The sequence below is a fragment of the Schistocerca serialis genome, chromosome 9, assembly GCF_023864345.2.
Source record: "Schistocerca serialis cubense isolate TAMUIC-IGC-003099 chromosome 9, iqSchSeri2.2, whole genome shotgun sequence".
NCBI classification, from domain to species: Eukaryota; Metazoa; Arthropoda; class Insecta; order Orthoptera; family Acrididae; genus Schistocerca; species Schistocerca serialis.
The window spans coordinates 151,935,192-151,956,014 of record NC_064646.1 but is presented as its reverse complement, the minus strand read 5'-3'; the positions used below and the strand labels follow the sequence as shown (position 1 = coordinate 151,956,014).

At 41.1% G+C, this 20,823-nt stretch overlaps 1 protein-coding gene across 1 annotated transcript; it reads right to left on the bottom strand.

Annotated features, from left to right (window-relative positions):
* Nucleotides 1-16,291: 16,291 nt before the first annotated feature.
* Nucleotides 16,292-16,825, bottom strand: LOC126419436 (uncharacterized). Its single transcript, XM_050086624.1, has 3 exons — nucleotides 16,664-16,825; nucleotides 16,498-16,620; nucleotides 16,292-16,399 (listed from the first exon to the last, which is right to left on the bottom strand). The coding sequence occupies exons 1-3, from the start codon at nucleotides 16,823-16,825 to the stop codon at nucleotides 16,292-16,294; spliced, it is 393 nt and encodes a 130-aa protein (XP_049942581.1).
* Between the last annotated feature and the right edge of the window lie 3,998 nt (nucleotides 16,826-20,823).

Below are 20,823 nucleotides of genomic sequence, written 5' to 3'. Positions count from 1 at the left end.
AAATGTCTCAAAAATGAGATCGACAGGCAGTGCAAAATGGCTAAGCAGGGATGGCTAGAGGACAAATGTAAGGATGTAGAGGCCCATATCACTAGGGGTAAGATAGATATTGCCTACAGGAAAATTAAAGAAACCTTTGGAGAAAAGAGAACCACTTGCATTAATATCAAGAACTCAGATGGAAACCCAGTTCTAAGCAAAGAAGGGAAAGCAGAAAGGTGGAAGGAATATATAGAGGGTCTATACAAGGGCGATGTTCTTGAGGACAATATTATAAAAATGGAAGAGAACGTAGATGAAGATCAAATAGGAGATATGATACTGTGTGAAGAGTTTGACAGAGAACTGAAAGACCTAAGTTGAAACGAGGCCCCAGGAGTAGACAACATTCCATTAGAACTACTGATGGCCTTGGGAGAGCCAGGCCTAACAAAACTCTACCATGTAGTGAGCAAGATGTATGAGACAGGCGAAATACCCTCAGACTTCAAGAAGAATATAATAATTCCAATCCTAAAGAAAGCATGTGTTGACAGATGTGAAAATTACCGAACTATCAGTTTAATAAGCCACGGCTGCAAAATTCTAACATGAATTCTTTACAGGCGAACGGAAAAACTGGTAGTAGCTGACCTCGAGGAAGATCACTTTGGATTCCGTAGAAATGTGGGAACACGTATGGCAATACTGACCCTATGACTTATCTTAGAAAATAGACTAAGGAAAGGCAAAACTATGTTTCTAGCATTTGTAGACTTAGAGAAAGCTTTTTACAATGTTGACTGGAATACTCACTTTCAAATTCTGAAGGTGGCAGGGGTAAAATACAGGGAGCAAAAGGCTATTTATAATTTGTACAGAAACCAGATTGCAGTTATAAGAGTCGAGGGGCATGAAAGGGAAGCAGTGGTTGGGAAGGGGGTGAGACAGGGTTGTAGCCTCTCCCCGATGTTATTCAATCTGTATATTGAGCAAGCAGCAAATGAATCAAAAGAAAAAATTCGGAGTAGGAATTAAAATCCATGGAGAAAAAATAAAAACTTTGAGGTTCGTTGATGACATTGTAATTCTGTCAGAGACAGCAAAGGACCTGGAAGAGCAGCTGAACGGAATGGACAGTGTCTTGAAAGGAGGATATAAAATCAACATCAACAAAAGCAAAACGAGCATAATGGAATGTAGTCGAATTAAATCAGGTGATGCTGTAAGAATTAGATTAGGAAATGAGATGCTTAAAGTAGTAAATGAGTTTTGCTATTTGGAGAGCTAAATAACTGATGATGGTTGAAGTAGAGAGGATATAAAATGTTGACTGGCAATGGCAAGGAAAGCATTTCTGAAGCAGAAAATTTTTTTAACATCGAGTATAGATTTGTGTCAGGAAGTCATTTCTGAAAGTATTTGTATGGAGTGTAGCCATGTATGGAAGTGAAACATGGACAATAAGTGGTTTAGACAAGAAGAGAATAGAAACTTTCGAAATGTGGTGCTACAGAAGAATTCTAAAGATTTGATGGCTAGATCACATAACTAATGAGGAGAGAAAACAAATTTGTGGCACAACTTGGCTAGAAGAAGGGATCGGTTGGTAAGACATACACTCCTGGAAATTGAAATAAGAACACCGTGAATTCATTGTCCCAGGAAGGGGAAACTTTATTGACACATTCCTGGGGTCAGATACATCACATGATCACAATGACAGAACCACATTCACATAGACACAGTCAACAGAGCATGCACGATGTCGGCACTAGTACAGTGTATATCCACCTTTCGCAGCAATGCAGGCTGCTATTCTCCTATGGAGACGATCGTAGAGATGCTGGATGTAGTCCTGTGGAACGGCTTGCCATGCCATTTCCACCTGGCGCCTCAGTTGGACCAGCGTTCGTGCTGGACGTGCAGACCGCGTGAGACGACGCTTCATCCAGTCCCAAACATGCTCAATGGGGGACAGATCCGGAGATCTTGCTGGCCAGGGTAGTTGACTTACACCTTCTAGAGCACATTGGGTGGCACGGGATACATGCGGACGTGCATTGTCCTGTTGGAACAGCAAGTTCCCTTGCCGGTCTAGGAATGGTAGAACGATGGGTTCGATGACGGTTTGGATGTACCGTGCACTATTCAGTGTCCCCTCGACGATCACCAGTGGTGTACGGCCAGTGTAGGAGATCGCTCCCCACACCATGATGCCGGGTGTTGGCCCTGTGTGCCTCGGTCGTATGCAGTCCTGATTGTGGTGCTCACCTGCACGGCGCCAAACATGCATACGACCATCATTGGCACCAAGGCAGAAGCGACTCTCATCGCTGAAGACGACACGTCTCCATTCGTCCCTCCATTCACGCCTGTCGCGACACCACTGGAGGCGGGCTGCACGATGTTGGGGCGTGAGCGGAAGACGGCCTAACGGTGTGCGGGACCGTAGCTCAGCTTCATGGAGATGGTTGCGAATGGTCCTCGCCGATACCCCAGGAGCAACAGTGTACCTAATTTGCTGGGAAGTGGCGGTGCAGTCCCCTACGGCACTGCGTAGGATCCTACGGTCTTGGCGTGCATCCGTGCGTCGCTGCGGTCCGGTCCCAAGTCGACGGGCACGTGCACCTTCCGCCGACAACTGGCGACAACATCAATGTACTGTGGAGACCTCACGCCCCACGTGTTGAGCAATTCGGCGGTACGTCCACCCGGCCTCCCGCATGCCCACTATACGCCCTCGCTCAAAGTCCGTCAACTACGCATACGGTTCACGTCCACGCTGTCGCGGCTTGCTACCAGTGTTAAAGACTGCGATGGAGCTCCGTATGCCACGGCAAACTGGCTGACACTGACGGCGGCGGTGCACAAATGCTGCGCAGCTAGCGCCATTCAACGGCCAACACCGCGGTTCCTGGTGTGTCCGCTGTGCCGTGCGTGTGATCATTGCTTGTACAGCCCTCTCGCAGTGTCCGGAGCAAGTATGGTGGGTCTGACACACCGGTGTCAATGTGTTCTTTTTTCCATTTCCAGGAGTGTTTTCTGATGCATCAAGGGATCACCAGTTTAGTATTGGAGGGCAGCGTGGAGGGTAAAAATTGTAGAGGTAGACCAAGAGATGAATACACTAGAACAGATTCAGAAGGATGTATGTTGCAGTAAGTACTGGAAGATGAAGAAGCTTGCACAGGATAGAGAAGCATAGAGAGCTGCATCAAACCAGTCTCTGGACTGTAGATCACAACAACAACATGTTTTGTAACAAGTGTATCCCCTCACTGTGGATAGGTAGCTTTGTTATCTGAGAAGTTAAGTTAGGTGCTAAAATTGGTGATAATGTGCAGGAGGAGGGGAGGCCGGGCTGCTAGCTAATGTGTGATTGTACTCAGGGACAATGCTCTAAGAAAGTTTGGGAACCGATGCTGTATATTGACCCCATAGTAACAAGCTGTAGCCGATATGTGGCTGTCAGCAGATATTGATCAGTTATCACGTGCTTCAGTTTCCTCAAGAGGTACATGACTAGTGACAGTTTCTCACTTACGTGTGCAGTTTGTTTTTGCCAAGTGAGTTTACTATCCACCATGAACCCCAGGAGCTTCACAGTTCCTGCACTTTTTAGATATCCTTTGTCACTGAGCATACAAACCAATGTTTGCATTTTTCTTCATTTATTTGTTGGTGCACATCAAGCAGTGCAGAAGGATACGTATATAGCTTCTCTTCTGTGTTTACTTCGTAGATTCTTACTTAAATTGCGTGTGAGTTTGGTATTGGAGGTGTAATTTCAAGTTTAAGTTACTGTAATCGTAAATTCAGGCAGATTGTAGCACAGTCGATAGGCATTTGTACAGGTTAGTTCATACATTCTTTGCATGTTTCCCTTGCGTTATATAGGAACGGACTCGTGTTTCAGTAACTGTTGTTCAACGTCGATTAGAATGGACAGGGACTGTGATTGCTGTGTTCAGATGAGGGCTGAGTTGGCATCCCTTCGCTCACAGCCGCAGGCGGTGCTGACTTCTGTTGCGCAGTTTGAGGCTGTTGCCAATGGGCGCCACTGTGGGGAGCCGGACTTGAGTATCACGGGGATGTCAACCGTGTCCCATCTGTCCCCAGATCAGTCTGCTGCTGTGGTTGCCCCGGTTGCTGGCCGCAGTGGGGCTGAGCCCTCGCCTGTGGTTGATTGGGAGGTCGTTCCAAGGTGTGGCAGGCAGCGAAAGACATCCCCGGAGGCTGATCAGAAAGCCTCCCTGGTGCGTTTGACAAACAGGTTTCAGGTACTGTCTCTGGCTGAGCCAGACGCAGCTGTCTGACCTGTTTCAGAGGATGATTCTCAGCCTTCAAGGTCCAGGCAATCGCAGAGGGTGGGCTTATTGGTAGTTGGGAGCTCCAATGTTAGGCACGAAATGGGGCCCCTTAGGGATATGGCAGCCAAGGAGGAGAAGAAATCCAGTGTGCACTCCGTGTGCATTCCGGGTGGAGGCATTCCTGATGTGGAAAGGGTCCTTCTGGATGCCATGAAGAGCACAGGGTGCAGCCAGCTGCAGGTGGTGGCACATGTTGGCACTAATGACGTGTGTCACTTTGATTATGACGAAATTCTCTCTGGATTCCAGCGGCTATCTGATTTGGTGAAGGCTGCTGGTCTTGCTTACAAGATGAAGGCAGAGCCCACCATCTGCAGCATCGTTGACAGAACCGATTGCGGACCTTTGATGCAGAGCCAGGTGGAGGGTCTGAATCAGAGGCTCAGACGGTTTTGCGACTGTTGGCTGCAGATTCCTTGACTTGCGCCATAGGGTGGTGGGGTTTCGGGTTCCACTGAATAGGTCAGGAGTTCACTACACTCAGCTGTGGCTACACAGGTAGTGGAGGCTGTGTGGTGTGGACTGGGCGGTTTGTTAGGTTAGAAGGCCTCGGGAAAGTACGGGGTGGGCTGCAATCTCAAAGGGCGCATGGCAAATACAGGACATGCTTGTATCAAGGAACAGTCAGAATTGTAGTTGTAAATTGTTGTAGTTGTGCTGGGAATGTCCCTGAGCTTCAAGCACTAATAGAAAGCACAGAAGCTGAAATCATTATAGGTACAGAAAGCTGGCTAAAGCCTGAAATAAGATCTGCAGAAATTTTTACGAAGTCTCAGACGGTGTTCAGGAAAGATAGATTAGGCAGAATTGGTGGTGGAGTGTTTGTGTCTGTCAGTAGTGCTTTATCTTGCAGTGAAGTCGAAGTAGATACTCTGTGCGAATTGGTATGGGCGGAGGTTATACTTAACAGCCAAACTAAGTTAATAATTGGCTCCTTCTACCGACCCCCAGACTCCGATGATATAGTTGCTGAACAGTTCAGAGAAAATTTGAGTCTCGTAACAAATAAATACCCCACTCATACAGCTATAGTTGGTGGGGACTTCAACCTTCCCTCGATATGTTGGCAAAAATACTTGTTCAAAGCCTGTGGTAGACAGAAAACATCTTCCGAGATTGTCCTAAATGCTTTATCTGAAAATTATTTCGAGCAGTTAGTCCACGAACCCACGCGAATTGTAAATGGTTTCGAAAACACACTTGACCTCTTAGCCACAAACAATCCAGAGCTAATAGAGATCATCATGACTGATACAGGGATTAGTGATCACAAGGTCGTTGTAGCTAGGCTCAATACCGTTTCTTCCAAATCCACCAGAAACAAACGCAAAATAATTTTATTTAAAAAAGCGGATGAAGTGTCACTAGAAGCCTTCCTAAGAGACAATCTCCATTCCTTCTGAACTGACTATGCAAATGTAGATGAGATGTGGCTCAAATTCAAAGATATAGTAGCAACAGCAATTGAGAGATTCATACCTCATAAATTGGTAAGAGATGGAACTGATCCCCCATGGTACACAAAACAGGTCCGAATGCTGTTGCAGAGGCAATGGAAAAAGCATGCAAAGTTCAGAAGAACGCGAAATCCCGAAGATTGGCTAAAATTTACAGACGCGTGAAATTTGGCACAGACTTCAATGCGAGATGCCTTTAATAGGTTCCACAACGAAACATTGTCTTGAAATTTGGTAGAAAATCCGAAGAAATTCTGGTTGTATGTAAAGTACACAAGCAGCAAGATGCAATCAATACCTTCGCTGCGCTGCGATGGTACTGTTACCAACGACTGTGCCGCTGAATCGGAGTTATTGAACGCAGTTTTCCGAAATTCCTTCACCAGGGAAGACGAATGGAATATTCCATAATTTGAAACACGAACAGCTGCTAGCATGAGTTTCTTAGAAGTAGATACCTTAGGGGTTGCGAAGCAACTCAAGTCGCTTGATACGGGCAAGTCTTCAGGTCCAGATTGTATACCAATTAGGTTCCTTTCAGATTACACTGATACAATAGCACCCTACTTAGCAATCATATACAACCGCTCGCTCACCGATGGATCTGTACCTACAGATTGGAAAATTGCGCAGGTCGCACCATTGTTTAAGAAGGGTAGTAGGAGTAATCCATCGAACTACAGACCTATATCATTGACGTCAGATTGCAGTAGGGTTTTGGAGCATATACTGTATTCAAACATTATGAATCACCTCGAAGGGAACGATCTATTGATGCGTAATCAGCATGGTTCCAGAAAACATCGTTCTTGTGCAACACAGCTAGCTCTTTATTCGCACAAAGTAATGACTGCTATCGACAGGGGATCTCAAGTTGATTCCGTATTTTTAGATTTCCGGAAAGCTTTTGACACTTTTCCTCACAAGCGACTTCTAACCAAGCTGCAGGCCTATGGGGTATCATCTCAGTTGTGCGACTGGATTCGTGATTTCCTGTCAGGAAGGTCGCAGTTCGTAGTAATAGACGGCAAATCATCGAGTAAAACTGAAGTGATATCAGGTGTTCCCCAGGGAAGTGTCCTGGGACCTCTGCTGTTCCTCATCTATATAAATGACCTGGGTGACAATCTGAGCAGTTCTCTTGGGTTGTTCGCAGATGATTCTGTAATTTACCGTCTAGTAAGGTCATCCAAAGACCAGTATCAGTTGCAAAGCGATTTAGAAAATATTGCTGTATGGTGTGGCAGGTGGCAGTTGACGCTAAATAACGATAAGTGTGAGGTGATCCACATGAGTTCCAAAAGAAATCCGTTGGAATTTGATAACTCGATAAATAGTACAATTCTCAAGGCTGTCAATTCAACTAAGTACCTGGGTGTAAAAATTACGAACAACTTCAGTTTTGAAAGACCACATAGATAATATTGTGGGGAAGGCGAGCCGAAGGTTGCATTTCATTGGCAGGACACTTAGAAGATGCAACAAGTCCACTAAAGAGAAAGGTTACACTACACTCGTTCGTCCTCTGTTAGAATATTGCTGCGCTGTGTGGGATCCTTACCAGGTGGGATTGACAGAGGACATTGAAAGGGTGCTAAAAAGGGCAGCTTGTTTTGTATTGTCACGTAATAGGGAGAGAGTGTGGCAGATATGATACGCGAGTTGGGATGGAAGTCATTAAAGCAAAGACGTTTTTCGTCGCGAGATCTATTTACGAAATTTCAGTCACCAACTTTCTCTTCCAAATGCGAAAATATTTTGTTGAGCCCAACCTACATAGGTAGGAATGATCATCAAAATAAAATAAGAGAAATCAGAGCTCGAACAGAAAGGTTTAGGTGTTCATTTTTCCAGGTGCTGTTCGGGAGTGGAATGGGAGAGAGATAGTATGATTGTGGTTTGATGAACCCTCTGCCAAGCACTTAAATGTGAATTGCAGAGTAATCATGTAGATGTAGATGTATTTTCATTTCTTTTATAACTAACTGTTCCTTTTTTGCATCAAACAAAGCATCAATTTCTTCTTGAGCCTTGCTGGCTTCCGTGCCTTTCGAGTACAGAGTTGTGTCATCTGTGAATTATAAGGACTGTCCATGAGAGCCTAACCATTTACAAAACCTAGGAATAGAAGTGAGCCAATTACTGATCCCTGTGGCACACTGTATTCCAACTTATGTTTACATGATAGTGCTTCTTGGACTGATACAATCTGCCTTCTTATTTCCAAGTAATATTTTAGGGTTATTAGAACAGTGTGTCCAACTCTATATTTTCTGAGCTTGTTCAGGAGTACCTTATGAGGCATACAGTGAGACACACTACTAACATCGCAGAGTGTCAGTGCTACTCTCAAAACAATGCTTTATCCTAGTAACAAGTTCTAGTGCTGCTGTTGTTGTAGATTTGTCTTTCCGGAAACCATACTGTGCATCTGTGAAAAGTTCATTAATTTCAAAGTAATTTGATGTTTGGTCTTTCATTGCAGTCTCAATAATTCTAGCGAAGATTGGGCTGAAGCATGCTACCTTGTAAATATCTGCTGTCAAACACTTTCTTTGCACTGGGATCCGTTACTGTTTTGTAGGGATTGTGTAATAGCAGTACAAGGAATTTTAATGCTTTCAATTCATCAATATACCATGTTTGTTCTTTCATTCTGTGCCAGTGATGTGACATGCTTGCAGGACATTTTTTGGTCTTCTGTGGAAAGATATAGTTCAATTTGGCTTTGATGATCTGACAAAATTATTTAAATGCATCAGGCTGCCACTTTAGTGCAGATACTGCTGTATGAAAAACATTCAGTGTTTCCTTATTTGTGATCCTTTTTGTGAATACATAATTGGAATGCCGTGTAACATTTGATTGAGTTTTATCTCTTTTTATGTAGTTACATATTTAATGTGCCGTGGCCAGAGGTCATCTCATAGTCCCAAGTACATAGATTTGTGATCACAATATCAAGATAGGCACCACCTCTGGTTGGTAGATGGTTTGCTAGAAATAGCTTATAACTGGCTACTGGGTACATAAATTCTCTCTCCTTAGTGCTCTCTTCACCAAAGTGTACACCAAAATCACCACACAATGCAGTTTTAGATTTCAAGCACATTATGTACCACAGGGTAGCTTCCATCTGGTTGAGAAAATTTTCAAAGTTGCCATTTGGGGAATACTATACTGAGTCAACAATTATATTAAGATCTAATAGCTCCAAAGCAGCCAATTATAAATGTAGGCTGGCAGAGTAGCTTTACAAATCAATTTCTTTGACACTGAATTTTCTGCTGGCATACATCAATACACCACAAAAGGAAGCTGTTGTTCTATTCCGTGTACTTACCAAGTGTAAGCACTGAATACAGCTGTAGTACTCGCCTTCCTGTGCTGATAACCAATGTTCACATAGACGCAGAACATCTGGCTTCACTAGTTCTATAAAGAATGACAGCACACCACGTTTAGTCCTAAGATATTGTACATTGGAACTGCTGTTAACTATAGGAGTGGCATTCTGTGCTGTGTGTGATCCATTTTCACCTAACTGCTATTTCTACCTGTTTATCATAGAGGAATCTATTTCACAGGAATATCGGTCATTCTTTGGAATAAAACAAGCTTTATCATAATATATTTTGGCCATGTAGTATTATACATTACTTTAATTATACCTTACTTTAACCCTTAGTCAAAGTCAACACTAACTTGGAAAAAGTTGTTATGTTTAGGAAATGTTTTTTGCAGGAAATTAATGGCATCTTCTGAAGTTGTCCCACTTCTGACTGCTCAGATGAAACCAAGCCTTTTTGTCACCACACATTACTTTATCCCTTAGTCAAACTCAACACTAACTTTGCAACTAAGTCCCTTAGTTTCAAGTGCCTCAGCTGTAAAGCTGTTATGTTTAGGAAATGTTTTTTTTGCAGGAAACTAATGACATCTTCTGAAGTTGTCCCACTTCTGACTCTGTCCAGACGAAACTAAGCCCTTTTGTCTCCACACAGCGTTCCTTGTTCTACTGTTGCACCAACACTTGCTTTAGTCATGCCTTTAGTTTTGTCATTTCTAGATGCAAACAAATTGTGTGATGGTGATCCTGCATTATGTTTGGTTCTTTGTAGTGCAGTATTGTATGAATGCTTATGTTCTTCAGCCACAGCTTCAACACTGACAAACTGTACCTTCTCCTTCTCCTTTGCACTTCTTGAAAGGGTGCCCCTGCATTTTTTGGCAAGTTTTAAACTGTGAGATTTACAGGAACTTTAGGAATATGTAGATTGGAACACTGGTTCGTTTCCATCTCATTAGATGACTTGCTAATTACATTTGGAGCGAAAGTCTCTGTAGTGGCATGTTTTTGTTTATTTCAGAATTTATTCATATGTATTAAGTCACTGTACACATTTGACTTAATTTTGTTGGTTTGTTTACTGTTTAAATTTGAACTGCAGCTTTCTGTAGCATTTTGTTGTTGACTTTCAGGGCAGATCACTTGCAGTATGCAGTGAGCTGTTGTCTTCAGTTTCTCATTTTTTCAATAACTCCAGTGCACAGCACTCCATTTGTTTACTGTTTACACTTCAGTTGTGGGAGTTCATGCCATTGTTTTGTTCACCTATTGCTGTTTTTCATTTTCTAGAATTAATGTCCACCAAGTCCTCACTGCTGACATTGGTTTCTTCACTAAGCTTTTCTGTGCATATTGATGACTGCAATAAGTATTTTTTTCTAACCTTGGATTTGAACTTAGAACTGTTTTTAATTTTGTATTTATTTCTGAGTTGTCATTTGATAGTTTATCTGTTAACTTGACTAGATTTTGTACTAACTCTAGTAAGTTGATGCAATTATTTACACAGTCCACTCACTGTTGGCTCATGTTCCTTTTCCTTGAAAAAATCTGATGCCTAAACTGTTCTCACATGCTTCACAGAGAAACTCGATTCAGGTTTTTGAACACATTGCACCACAAGCTTCACTGTTACTCAGGCCTACACAGTGGAACAATTTTCAGCACCAAAATCCACACGTTGTAACTGTCTCCATGCTTTTAACTGCTTTCTTGCACTTCACACGTAATTTACTATAGTCACTCTCCACCATCTTGTTATCAAGTTCCTAGTATGCTTAAATACTCTGGACTTGTGTACCTTAACTCTGTTAGCACATTCTTGAATTATTATTATTGTATAATATTTCAAGACTTTGTTGAAAGTGGTTTCCTAGGGCAACATTCCTCACTGGCAGTAGTTTTTGTCAGTTCTAAGCAATATTTCTAGTACATGATATAATATTGAATTTAATGTTTCCAGTACATGATATAATATTGAATTTAATGTTTACTTGTCTTGATTTACTCTTGGCTAATAACTTTAAATAGAAAGTGTTGATCACATCACAACATAATTGGTAATGATGTTCCATTATATTAACACTGTTGCAACCCAACATTGGTTGAAGTGTACGAAATTTGAATCTCAAAATCAGATTGAAGGTGACATGGGATTTGAGGTCATTGAACAGAGCAGCTGTGTGCAGGACAGAAACACTGACGGGATCAAGCTCAGATTTCTTAGGTCTCTGCGGTTGGAGACAGTACAAAGTGATTCGGATGTCAGGTTAAGGAGGTTGGTTTGGTGTCAATTAAGAAATGAGACTTTGGTTTGGCTTTTAGTCTACATGTAATGCTTCTTCGTGTGTGTGCATGAAAATGCCAGAGAGCATAGACACTGGTTTATCACTTGAGTAGTAAGACATACTTGACACATGTGTAATACATAGATGAGGCTAGTAACCTCACACCCTTATTAACCAATTACTAGGTCAAATAGTAAGACAGGGTTGTAGCCTCTCCCCGATGTTGTTCAATCTGTATATTGAGCAAGCAGTAAAGGAAACAAAAGAAAAATTCGGAGTAGGTATTAAAATTCATGGGGAAGAAATAAAAACTTTGAGGTTCGCCGATGACATTGTAATTCTGTCAGAGACAGCAAAGGACTTGGAAGAGCAGTTGAATGGAATGGGCAGTGTCTTGAAAGGAGGATATAAGATGAACATCAACAAAAGCAAAACAAGGATAATGGAATGTAGTCTAATTAAGTCGGGTGATGCTGAGGGAATTAGATTAGGAAATGAGGCACTTAAAGTAGTAAAGGAGTTTTGCTATTTGGGGAGCAAAATAACTGATGATGGTCGAAGTAGAGAGGATGTAAAATGTAGGCTGGCAATGGCAAGGAAAGCATTTCTGAAGAAGAGAAATTTGTTAACATCCAGTATTGATTTTAGTGTCAGGAAGTCATTTCTGAAAGTATTCGTATGGAGTGTAGCCATGTATGGAAGTGAAACATGGACGATAAATAGTTTGGACAAGAAGAGAATAGAAGCTTTCGAAATGTGGTGCTACAGAAGAATGCTGAAGATTAGATGGGTAGATCACACAACTAATGAGGAAGTATTGAATAGGATTGGGGAGAAGAGAAGTTTGTGGCACAACTTGACCAGAAGAAGGGATCGGTTGGTAGGACATGTTCTGAGGCATCAAGGGATCACCAATTTAGTATTGGAGGGCAGCGTGGAGGGTAAAAATCGTAGAGGGAGACCAAGAGATGAATACACTAAGCAGATTCAGAAGGATGTAGGTTGCAGTAGGTACTGGGAGATGAAAAAGCTTGCACAGGATAGAGTAGCATGGAGAGCTGCATCAAACCAGTCTCAGGACTGAAGACCACAACAACAACAACAGGTCAAATAGCCACCACACCCTTAGGCCCTGTGAGAAATAGGGTACACACATTCAATGTTGTTATTCCAGACCATGAATAATGAAAGGAACCAGTGTCTATTGTTCTAACTGAACCCTTATGTTCAGTTACATCTTACAATGAAGTGACAACAAGGTGTAGGTACATATCGGCAAATGTACAAAGGAAACCACTAGTCACAGTCGAGAGGTACACACAGGCAGGTTTTAAAAGCAATTTTTAGAGTACAAGCTTAAATTAGCGTAATTCTCACTTATAAAATTCCTCCTGTCAGATAGTGAAGTGATATGTGGTCAAGGAAGTGTGATTTGTGGAAATTATGAGGTGTCATCTCTTGACCTCAATGATGACATGACTTTGTACTAATAAAAATTTTTACTGTCGACTATTTTGATGTTTGGCTGAGTCACGCCTGCAGGGTAGGGCCAAATAACAATGTGCCAGCAGCAGTTTATGAACTTCATCTCCCCTTGCATTGTTTGGGTGCTCAGTGAGAGCACAGATTTTCTTCCAAATTATTGAAACAGTTTAGAAGATTTCCACATTTAACTCCTGTGTTACTTTTCATAATATAATAACTCATTACTTCTATTCACAATAATTTTCACAGTCTTCAAAACATGTTATTATGACTGAGTGATCTGTACATCATTTTAGTTCAGACGAGATTCGACTAATAGTGCATTAGATTTTTGCTTGTTACACTGTTCACATTGTTGTCATCACAACCCTTTTGTCTGTGGCTGAAAAAACATCTCCAAGCAATGATATCAAGAAACAAATGGCCCCACAGCAAGTGGAGACACTAACTCACCGTTCTGCCATGTAGATGTGATGTGATGTGCCCATGTCCTTCATCACATGTGCACATATCGCAAAGCGTTTCTCCCAAGCAATGTGTGATGTCCGAAGGTCAACTAAAAAAAAAAAAAAAAAAAAAAAAAAAAAAAAAAAAAAAAAAAAAAAATAAATAAATAAATAAACTCTTGAAATCTCATGAGCATCTGTCATCATTATGAAAACTCAAGAGATGTGATATATCTTTATATCAAAGCTGACATGTCACATCTCACTGATGGTCATCTGCGACGCTGGTTTCAATCAACAATGAGGTCAGACTTTGCTGCTTAGTGGTACTGTCTCCAGCTTGTCAATTGGTGGCCTTTGTACATTGCATCTGGGCCTGTTTGCCTACAAACAATATGTCATTGCATTGCCTTTTGCATCCAATTCTCAATCAGTGAGTGTGAAATCAGAGGTTTCTTAAATGTGTGAACATGTTATCTGAAAAACTTTGTCAGTTATCAGTTGTTGTGAGTTGAGAACTTATTTGAATATAGAAGAATTAAAGAAGTCATGTTTTGTTATTTCATAGTGAATTGTTTAAATGTAGAAGCTCTCTTACAGCCTTTGCCCCTTTTCAATCGGAAAATAAGTCAACGGTGAAATATGTGGCACTGCATAGCAGCACCACAACATCTAGAGAAAACATAGAAGTGACCAGAAAATTTGGAAAAGAAGGTAACTGTTGTTATAGGGAACTAGTAAAGACATGGCATCTTGCAATATATCGATCACTTAAATTCAACCTAAAACAAGAAAAACCACCTCATGTGGTGTCCTAAGTGAAGGATGCTGATAAGAGGAAATAAAATAAAAAACTGTAACAAAAAATTAAGACTAAAATTTAATGAAAAACGGGAAGATGTACATTGTTGCCTAGGGCAACGGAAGTAAACAAGCCATCAAGAACTGTATTGCAAGCATATATGCTGTAACGGTACAAGCAACAGAAATGTTATTCAAACATAAGAGATTGTGACTTTAATTAAACCCAAACCATTTAGATTGTCATGTACTCTAACAAAAGGAATACCAGTTGGCTGTAGCAGCCAGGTGAACAACGAATATTATTTATGTGTTGGAGTACATTCTCGGTACATAAATCACAAGAAGATAAGTCGACTACAGAGAAGATTTTCAGCAAGTAGTTTCGCTGATGAAGAGTACTGTGATGGCTTCCAATGGCAACAATGGATCGCTTCACAGTTGGCAGCAGTGCAGCTGAATGCAGCAGTGGCTACACAGCAATGCTCTACACACATGTTCCCATTGGTAGGGTGCTACAGCAGCTGGTTTGGCAAATTTCTGAATTTTTGTGTTGTTATTTAATCTGAAACAATTGTGTGTAAACAATCTTGAATAACATTTGGTTATGGTGTAAATACATTGATAAACAATGAAGGTTTTTAGTGTGATATAAGCTTTAAGTTGTGTGTAATTCACATAACAAAATGGAGCAACTAGATGACCGCTCTCAAAATAATAAAAAATTAGATGATGTAGCCACAAAAATAGATAAAATTTCCAAATTAAAGGATATATTATCTAATTTACCTAAGGAGTTCAAAACGAAAATAATGGAGCATCGTGATATAGTTAGACAAGAAAGAAACTACAGTTCAAAAATGTAAATGATAAGACGACACAGTTAGAGAAATCATCTTCAAGCAGTTACGAAACTATATGCTATCAAATATCAGACTCAAGATAGGGTAGAAATATTATAACTAAACCAAAGGAACCTATTGAAATTTCTAGCAAACTAAAGACTTTAACTGACATGGAGAAGCATCTAGAAGAAGTGATAGAGCAAAAAGTAATGAAAAAGTAGATACCAACAGTCTCCAATTCTATGCACAATACTGTTAATAATAAGAGTGAGTTAGAGAAATTATGTGAAGAATTAGAAGACACTAATTGGGAACTTAGAAGCAAAATAGCTACATATAGCATAGGATTATCACCAGAATTGTTAGAAGAATTACAAATAGGAAATGGAGTTAGCTGTGCTAAGCAGTTTCCAAAGTTGAAGCTGGAAGAAGAAGAAGTGTGTTTTCTGACCTATGCTTTTCAGAAATGGTATGATACTTTAAAAAATTTGCACTATATCATTTACTGGCTAATGCAGTGGAATGGTGAACAGCTCATTCAGGGGACTTTAAATTGTGGGAAGATTCTCAGGAAAAATTTAAGAGAAAATATTGGTCCACAGGCATACAAGAAAAATTGGCACTAGAGTTATTAAATCCTAAGTACTATGACTGTTCACATGGTACATGTAAGAAGTATATTGAGTGTATCTGTCTAGGTGCATATGAAGAATGTGACTTTAATTAGTAGTAGAGTAATGAGCATCTACTATCCCCAGGTTTGTTGGAATTCATATGCTGATATGAGAAAGAAATGGGCCTGATGACAGTGATGGGGCACTAATGAAAAATGAATGTTCTTATATAAAACTCTACACTATGCTATCTCATGTGAAGTATGAACTTACAGTTTTGCTCAAGCATTGAAGAATCATGTATGGACATGTCTGAAAAACTTTGTTAATTATCAGTTGTATTGAGTGGAGAACTTATTTGAATATAGAAGAATTACAGAAGTCTGTTTTGTTACATTGTAGTGAGTTGTTTGAATGTAAAGCTCTCTTATAGCCCTCATCCCTCTGCAATTGAACAAGAATCCAGTGGTGAAGTACATGGCAAGGCATAGCAGGACCACAACATCCAGAGAAAACAAGACAGTGAGTGGGAAATTTGGAAAAGATAGTAACTGTTATTACAGGAAACGAGTGAAGACTTGGCATCTCACAATATATTGATCACTTGAAATCAACCCACAACAAGAAAAACCCCTCACTAGCTGCTACAGTGTTTCATGATTTGTTTCTGCATATAATCTCAAAAGCATATTCTGCCAGCATAATTCTGAATTTCAGTACTCTTAACACTTGATCACGTATATGCACCAACCACTTCAAGGACTTGTGTTCAGTACATACAATAAATTTTTTAGTTTACGCATAATGTCTGTAGTGCTTCAATGCCCACATCATAGTTAAGAGTTCTTGCTCAATCATACTATATTCTTTTCTGTGCAGTTCAGCATTCTGGATGCAAAGGCTACTGTTAAATCCTGTCCTAGTTCTCCTTGACTCAGTAAGGCACTGATCGCTTCCTTGGCATCATTTGTTGAAATTATGAACTGTTTCATAAAATAATGATACTGTAAGGTCAGGGAGGCTAACTATTATTCCTAACAATTCTTGGGAAGCTGCTTCCTGCTGTGTGGACCACTTATAGTTTGCTCCCTTCAGTAATTCACGTAACTGTTCCATTATCCAGCTGAAGTCCTTGATAAGCCATCGATAAAATGACACTATTCCTAGAAAATTCTTTAACTGCTCCATAGTATGACACTGTTGTATTTTATCAAGTTTGCTATCTGTGGGTCATGTTTCGATCCTTCTGCCATAATTATGTGCCCTAAATAAGTTACTTTCTTCTGTAGGAATTTGTGTTTGCCTTCATTCAATTTTAGGTTATGCGGTCAGAACCTCACACACACTTGTCCACGTTTGGCATTATGTTCCTCTAATGTACATTCAGCACAACCACATCACCCTACATCTTGTGTCCTTGAAGTCCAGTTAGTACTGTCTTCATCAGGCTCTGAAAAGCTGCCCTGCTATCTCTTATTCCCATTGGTAATCTCTTGTACTTGTAATGTCTTTCTGGAATACAGATAGTTGTTTTCTCTCTATCCTCCTCATTCAACATTGTCTGATAGCAAGCCTTTCCACAGTCTAAAATGATGAAGTATTTGTCTTTTCCTAAGCTACCTAAAATTTCATCCTTACATGGGAGCAGAAATACTGAAGTAATCTTTAGCCAAGTAGTGTAAGTGCCAGTACTGAGATACACACTTCACAATAACAAATACTTATTAACAATACTGAACTGCACAAACTTTTGAGAATGAATGTCCACACAGCTTGATAATATAAATGTTGACCCTCAACAGTGTCTAACATGGACCACTGGGATGAAGTGCTGAGATACTGATGTGGCATGGAGCAGGAAGGATAAATAGAAACACAGTCCAATGAGGCTGGGAGCTCCTAGGCACTCCACTGATGAGCAACGAGGCGCCATTATGACATGGTTCCAAGAGGGGATGAGCTTATGCATAGTCACACGCAGATACTGTGAAGTGGTGTCCTCAGGAATGGCTGACGGAAGTACAGCGTCATATGGAACTCACGGGAAGGGCAAGATGGCACCTTGGCGGGCAGTGGCAGCATTGGATCCATATTGGAGATGCAGATAGGTACCTGTGACTGCCACACTGTGTACCATGACTTCCATGCCAACCATGTGACAGAAGTACAGCAACCAAGGCAGCAGGCACAACACAGCCACCAGTGCAGACTGTCCCAACAACTGGAATAAAACAACAGTACAATCAACCAATGTGCAAATCTGTGCCTGAGACATGACAAACAAGGTGCTGATCACTGCAACCCAAACTTTTATTCTACAAGCATTGAACAGAACCAAAACACTATACTTAAAAAGAACTCCAAAACAGGCATGAACATCTGAATAAGAATGCAAGAGACAATTAATAAGACTGCTGAACATGTGGTACAAGACGCATAATATCTGAGACACAAGAATAGAAAAAGCACATAACCGTTTCACAAGAACTTTCTAAATCTCAACCAAAGACTCACAAATGTACTGAACTAAACAGCATTCAAAAAACTGACACCCAGAAAACAAGCGAACCGTGTTCACGTTGGAGAACGGCAACTGGACATCAAAGGTGACATAGAAGGCTGGGCATAGACATGGCTTGATGCAAAATTTCCATGAAAGCAGGACCGCAGGCCTGGAAGAACACACAACTGGATCGGTGGCACCAGCATGGATGGTAAGACTGGCAACAGGGCCAGCAGCTGTAGTGGCAGTAGAGGTGGCTGGACCTGCTGCAGAGGTGGCCTCAGTGTCAAGGTATCTGATTGTTAGAGGACTAGTGATCAATACACTGACAAGAGTTGACATCAGCTAGGCTGCCAGCGTCAGGAGGGCTAGCTATAAGAGGGTTGGCAACAACAGGAGGGTCAGCCACAACAGGACTGGCAACAATAGAGTGCTAGTCCAACAGGTCCAGCCACAACAGAGTAGGCGTCAAGAGGACGGCCAGCATTGACAGGAGACTTGGTGTCAACAGGGCCTGCATCTGCTCTGTGAACATGAAAACAAGTGCCTCATGGCTTGACAACATTGCAGCCAACTTGAGTGAAGGTGGAATCAACTTGCCACATGCAAATCGGCAAATTCTTAGGATGCTTAGTCTGGACAGTGTTCTTGATCCAACTCACTCCAACACTGTGGGGAAGATTGTCAGTCACTAACTCACAACGAGGCAGGAGCATGGCTCAGACAGAGGCTACTGTCACTCCAAAAATGCACGTCTATCTGTTCCACTAATAAATTACAATGTATGCCCTGTGGACAAGAGACTGGTAAAAACTGACAGCACAAATAAAAGATGCCATAAAGTGCATCTTCAACTGTTGACAATATGTGGCCATGTGGCCCAGTACTCTGTGTGACCAGCTTGCCAAGAGGTGTCCTTTGCAGTCAAAACCTCAGTGAGCTGAGTTAATCTCTGCAGCAGTTTCTGAATTTGCTACTCGCGTAACTGAACAACTAGAGACAGACAGCTCCGACGACTGGACAATGGAAAAGGACACTCAACCTTACGGGAAATTAGACTAGCACTAAACTGTAACTTGAACCGTCAGAGAAGTACAAAAAATACACCAAATAAAAAATGAAAAGAATGTGACCAATAGCATCAGATAAGAGAATTCACCCTTATACAACACTAATGGATCACCTAACTACACAGAAAATAGAACAATCCCCAAGAAATCAAATTCACAACCTTGCAACCATTAAAAACTTTGGCATCATTCACAAAATGAACTTAAATGAACACCTAACAAATGAAGATGGCCAATTCGAAAATAGCACAGTACACATGAATATGTTGACCTATCAAAACTAACTATTATACAAGCTAAAATCCTCTTGGTTTAAAACTACATGACAGACTTGAAAACGAAATCCAGTCCCTACAAAATGAACTAATACTCATCAACAAACAGAAAACTCACATAAGGTGGAATCAACTTGCCACATGCAAATCGGCAAATTCTTAGGATGCTTAGTCTGGACAGTGTTCTTGATCCAACTCACTCCAACACTGTGGGGAAGATTGTCAGTCACTAACTCACAATGAGGCAGGAGCATGGCTCACCTTAAACTCACTGATATATATGGCAGGTGAGAAAATACATTTTACCACATGCGGAGAAATACTTGTATCCCCTGAGTATGATGGATGACAGACAAGCACAAAGAAAATCACACAAAATAGTTTTCCTCATGTCATTGAAGCATCCATTAGCTGAATGGTGTAATTGGCAGCATTGAGATACAGACTTTATGATAACAAATCTTTATTAACAAGACTAAACTACATACAACTTCTATATGAATGATTACACAATTTGATAACAGAAATTTTGATCATTGACAGTACCTAACAGGTGGACACTAGGACAAAGTGCCAAGATGTTGAAGTGGTGTGGAGTGGTGCCCTTAGGAGTAGCTGATGGAAGTGCAGTGTCATATGGATCTCAGGCAGCAGCGAGCATTGGATCCTTATCGGAGACTTGCTGCGGCTGTTGGTTGGTCAGAACCCAGAGCATAAGGGTCCTTGGAGTGCTGACCTAAGTACGCACCCAGTGGATGACTACACGTGTCCAGTCACATGTGGGTGCCTTTGACAGTCGCACTGTGTCCCCAACTTGGACACTACATAGCATTGCGAATGGTGCTGCCAAATGCTGTAGTGGCTGCAGGAGGCTTGACGGTACAGAGCTCAGTGACTCTTGTTGACAAACATCCTCCAATGTAATGCAAAGCATATCCATAAGTGTGGTGGCCTAATATTCAGGGATGCAGCCCTGCCTATACCACAACTGCAGTGCTAATGCAGTTGCCATTTAACTCCTAATAGTATGCAATTATTCTCCCATTTTCTTCCTTTAAACCATTTAAACTTTGGAATCATCAATAATTGAAAATTCCACCCATTTGTGTCCAGTGTAATGATATCTTCCCTCAACATTGCGTCTATCTCATTACAGAGGGCTTCCTTTTGCCCTTTGGTAGTCAATATGGCCACATATTTATCACTTTTCCTTGTGCCTCTGTTATCAATTTAATATCATGCTTCATCATCTCAATTTACATTTATCTATCTCCAGACAAGTGAAGTATATTGTCATACGCAATACCTGGTTCAGTAATCAAAGTCCTTTCTTATTTG

Coding starts and splice junctions, on each gene's coding strand:
- LOC126419436 (XM_050086624.1), bottom strand. CDS start 16,825: ATGGAGCAGTTAAAGAATTTTCTAGGAATAGTGTCATTTTATCGATGG. Junction 16,621..16,663: donor AAGAATTGTTAGGAATAATA/GTTAGCCTCCCT, acceptor TTTATGAAACAG/TTCATAATTTCAACAAATGA. Junction 16,400..16,497: donor ACTGCACAGAAAAGAATATA/GTATGATTGAGC, acceptor ACTGAACACAAG/TCCTTGAAGTGGTTGGTGCA.